The 4,430-nt window shown below is 41.7% G+C and overlaps 1 protein-coding gene across 1 annotated transcript; it reads right to left on the reverse strand.

The window, feature by feature from the left end:
* Positions 1 to 1,447: 1,447 nt before the first annotated feature.
* LOC138369439 (tigger transposable element-derived protein 1-like) lies at positions 1,448 to 3,180 on the reverse strand. Its single transcript, XM_069332683.1, has 2 exons — positions 1,618 to 3,180; positions 1,448 to 1,525 (listed from the first exon to the last, which is right to left on the reverse strand). Exons 1-2 carry the CDS (start codon positions 3,178 to 3,180, stop codon positions 1,448 to 1,450), a joined length of 1,641 nt encoding a protein of 546 aa, XP_069188784.1.
* Positions 3,181 to 4,430: the final 1,250 nt, after the last annotated feature.

Consider the following 4,430-nt stretch of genomic DNA (forward strand, 5'->3'; position numbering starts at 1 on the left):
ACCAATATGGCAGCCATGGTCTCATCTGTCGTAAGACACAGGGAAAGATTGCCAGACATGAAGCAGTCAATGACATCATCAAGAGAAGTTTGGCTTCAGCTGGGTGCCCAGCACAAAGGGAACCTCAGTTGTGCAGGCCTGACAACAGCCAAAAACGCCCAGATGGAGTCACCCTGCAGCCGTGGAGGGAAGGTAAACAGGTGGAGGGAAGGTAAACAGGTCGTGTGGGACTACACGTGTGCATCCACATTGGCTGATACCTATCTACCTTACACCGCAGCTGAGGAAGGCGGGGCGGCCACCTTCAGGGAGACCCAGAAAACTAACAAGTACAGGGACCTAGAACGTTGTTACAGGTTCGTGCCAATAGGCTCTGAGACTCTGGGCGCCTGGGGTAAATGTGCACTTAAGTTCCTGAAGGAGCTGGGCGAGGAACTCATTGGGAAGACTAGAGACCCAAGAGCGGCCAGTTTTATGTTCCAGCGCCTCAGTGTCGCTGTTCACAGGGGAAATGCGTGCTGTATCTTGGGTACGCACCCGACCCCCGAGAAACTGGACGAGGTCTTCGAACACTGATTGGTATATTGTTATATTGTTATATAAGTGTGTGTTTTCTGTAAACTGTAACAATGCAATAAAATCAAATAAAAAAAAAATAATAGGGGTGGTAGGAGAGGAAAAGATTAAAGTATTCAGTGAGAATCCACAAGGTCTTCTCTGAACACTATTTATTTTCTTCTTCGAGGATGTGGGTCCCTTTAATTAAACCAGTGGTGGTACCCCTATATATATATATATATATATATATATATATATATATATATATATATATATATATATATATATATATATATATATATATATATATATATATATATATTTATATATATATATATATATATATGCATATATATATTTATTTATATATATATATATATATATATATATATATATATATATATATGCATATATATATATATATATATATATATATATATATATATATATATATATATATATATATATATATATATATATATATATATATATATATATATATATATATATATATACAGTGGAACCTCTATTAACGAGTTTAATCCGTTCTGGCACCGAGCTCGTTACCTGGAAAACTCGTCTTTGGAAACAAATTTCCCCATTTAAACTAAAGGAAATAAATTTAATCCGTTCCACTCCCAAAAACATCCATACTTGTATGACATTTTTTAATGTCAATATAATACTGCACATGTAATTATAAATGTTTTGTTGTACTGTTTTAACATTTACTTTACCTTATGAAGAGTCGTTGCTGGCTTGAGGGAGACGATGGGGAGGTGGGAAGGAGGAGAGGGGTTATGGTGTGGAAGGAGAATCCACCTCTGAGTCAGGTGGGCTCTCTCTTCTTGGGATTTTCACCCCACTGGGACCGGGTTGTGGTTCACTATCACTGGCTCTTCTTTTCTCTACTTTCGGAAAGAACTTTTCTATTGACAATTGCTTTTGTCTTTGTTTTAGGATGTCCCTAAAACGAGACAGTAAATTGTCATTAAACATGTTCACACATCGGGTTGTCACTGCTTGATCAGGGTGATGTTTTTCTAAGAATGCGGTCACCTTTTCAAACATTCCTAGCACTTCCTTGATCTCACTTGAAGAGGCAGCAGCATCCTCCCGTACCTCCTCCTCCCCTGATGAGAACTCTTGTGCCTCCTCTTGATTAATCTCCTTCTGAAGTTCCAGGAGTTCCTCAGTGGTCAGTTCCTCACTGTGCTCCTCCACTAACTCCTGCACATCAGCAGCATCCAACTCCAGACCCAAAGTTTGCCCCAGAGCAACAATATCATCCACTAGATGCACTTCCGGGTCTTCCACAGGTGCAGATGCAGATGCAGGTGCAGGACCGAAACCTTCAAAGTCTCGCTCAGGGACACCCTCAGGCCACAGGTTACGCCAAGCAGAGTTAAGGGTCCTCCTTGTCACTCCTTCCCAGGCCTTATCGATCAAACGTAAGGCACCCAGGATATTAAAGTGGTTCTTCCAGAATTCTTTGAGGGTCAGCCCTGTATTGTCGGTCACATCAACACACCTCTCCAACAAGGCCTTCATGTAGAGTTTCTTAAAGTTTGCAATGACTTTCTGGTCCATAGGTTGGAGGAGTGGAGTGGTATTGGGAGGAAGGAACTTGATGGTGATGAACTGATTTTCAGGATACAATTCATCTCGCATCTGTGGAGGATGTGCAGGAGCATTATCAAGCACAAGCAAGGCCTTGAGTGGCAACTGTTTCTCTTCAAGATATTTCCTCACTGAGGGGCCAAAAACATCATTGATCCATTCAGTGAAGAATATCCGCGTGACCCAGGATTTCTTATTGGACCTCCACATCACATTCAGTCGCGCCTTGTACACTTTACATGCCTTGAACACGCGTGGATTTTCTGAGTGGTAGACCAGCAGCGGCTTGACCTTGCAATCGCCACTTGCATTGGCGCAGAGGATGAGAGTAAGCCGATCCTTCATCGGTTTGTGGCCAGGCAAAGATTGTTCCTCCTGTGTGATGTAGGTCCTCTTCGTCATTTTCTTCCAAAACAGGCCAGTCTCGTCACAATTAAAAACTTGTTGGGGCAAGAACTCCTTTTCAGCAACAAATTCCTGGAACTCTGGTACAAATTTCTCAGCAGCAGCTTTATCAGAGCTGGCAGCCTCCCCATGTCGAACAACACTGTGGATACCGCTTCTCTTCCTAAATTTCTCAAACCATCCACGGCTTGCCTTAAATATCTCCTCCTCTTCAGACGACGCACCTGGTGTCTTCCTGACAAGGTCCACATACAACTTCTTGGCCTTTGCACAGACAAGAGCTTCAGAGACACTATCGCCATGCAATTGCCTTTCATTCATCCAGACTAGCAGTAGCTTTTCAACCTCTTCTAGGATTTGTGGACGTTTCTTGTTAACCTTGGTAACTCCTTTAGCCACCTCAAGCGTCTTAAATTGTTCCTTCCTTTTCAGAATGGTACAAATCGTTGATGAGGTCCTGCCATACTCCCTGACGAGATCAACCACACGCACACCACGCTCGTGCTTTGCTATTATTTCCTTCTTCACTTCAACAGTAATTGTTGCTTTCTTCCCCTTGCCAACACTGTCTTTAGCAACCAGCTTCTTTGGCGACATCGTGTGTTACAAATTGCAGTCACCAAACCACAAAAACACAGAGAAAAGCGCAAATAAATCCAGAGGGATGCTTGTCGTGTGAGATACAACAACAACACTGGCGTCGGAGGCGTCCGAGAATTTGCGAGAACCCGCGAGACGCTAGGAAGCGCCATGTGGTTTCACTCGTTAATAGAGACGAGCTCGTCAATAGAGACAAATTTGCTGCGAGTGGCTTGCTCGTTACTGGAAAAACTTGTTAATAGAGCCACTCGTTAATAGAGGTTCCACTGTATATATATATATATATATATATATATATATACATTATATATTATTAAATATGACCGAAAAAGTAAGATTAATAATTCTAACACGAATTTTCTCGATCATTCGTACGTTTCTTTTCACTGTTGGTGGTAATTCAAAAATCAGTTCTCCAAAATTCATTTTTATTTCTAGTCTGATGCGACACTTGAGTGCATTTCGTAAAACTTATTACATTTTCAAAGACTTTACACATACACAACTGAAGAGAGCTTACACGTCCTCGATTTGTTTATATCTACATTTGAGTGAGGTGGATGGGGTGAGGTGGTATTAATAGGGTATTAAATTCCCAAACACAAGACAGTACACGAAACAATGGGTATTGAATGGAAGTGATTGTAGAAAGCCTATTGGTCCATATTTCTTGATGCTTCTATATTGGAGCGGAGTCTTGAGGTGGGTAGAATATCGTTGTGCATTAATTGGCTGTTGATTGCTGGTGTTGACTTCTTGATGTGTAGTGCCTCGCAGACGTCAAGCCGCCTGCTATCGCTGTATCTATCGATGATTTCTGTGTTGTTTACTAGGATTTCTCTGGCGATGGTTTGGTTGTGGGAAGAGATTATATGTTCCTTAATGGAGCCCTGCTGCATAAGCAACAGTGCTCCATTAAGGAACATATAATCTCTTCCCACAACCAAACCATCGCCAGAGAAATCCTAGTAAACAACACCGAAATCATCGATAGATACAGAGATAGCAGGCGGCTTGATGTCTGCGAGGCACTACACATCAAGAAGTCAACACCAGCAATCAAAAGCCAATTAATGCACAACTATATTCTACCAACCTCAAGACTCCTCTCCGATATAGAAGCATCAAGAAATATGGACCAATAGGCTTTCTACAATCACTTCCATTCAATACCCATTGTTTCGTGTTCTGTCTTGTGTTTAGGAATTTAATACCCTATTAATACCACCTCACCCCATCCACCTCAC

Source organism: Procambarus clarkii, chromosome 28, assembly GCF_040958095.1.
Source record: "Procambarus clarkii isolate CNS0578487 chromosome 28, FALCON_Pclarkii_2.0, whole genome shotgun sequence".
NCBI classification, from domain to species: Eukaryota; Metazoa; Arthropoda; class Malacostraca; order Decapoda; family Cambaridae; genus Procambarus; species Procambarus clarkii.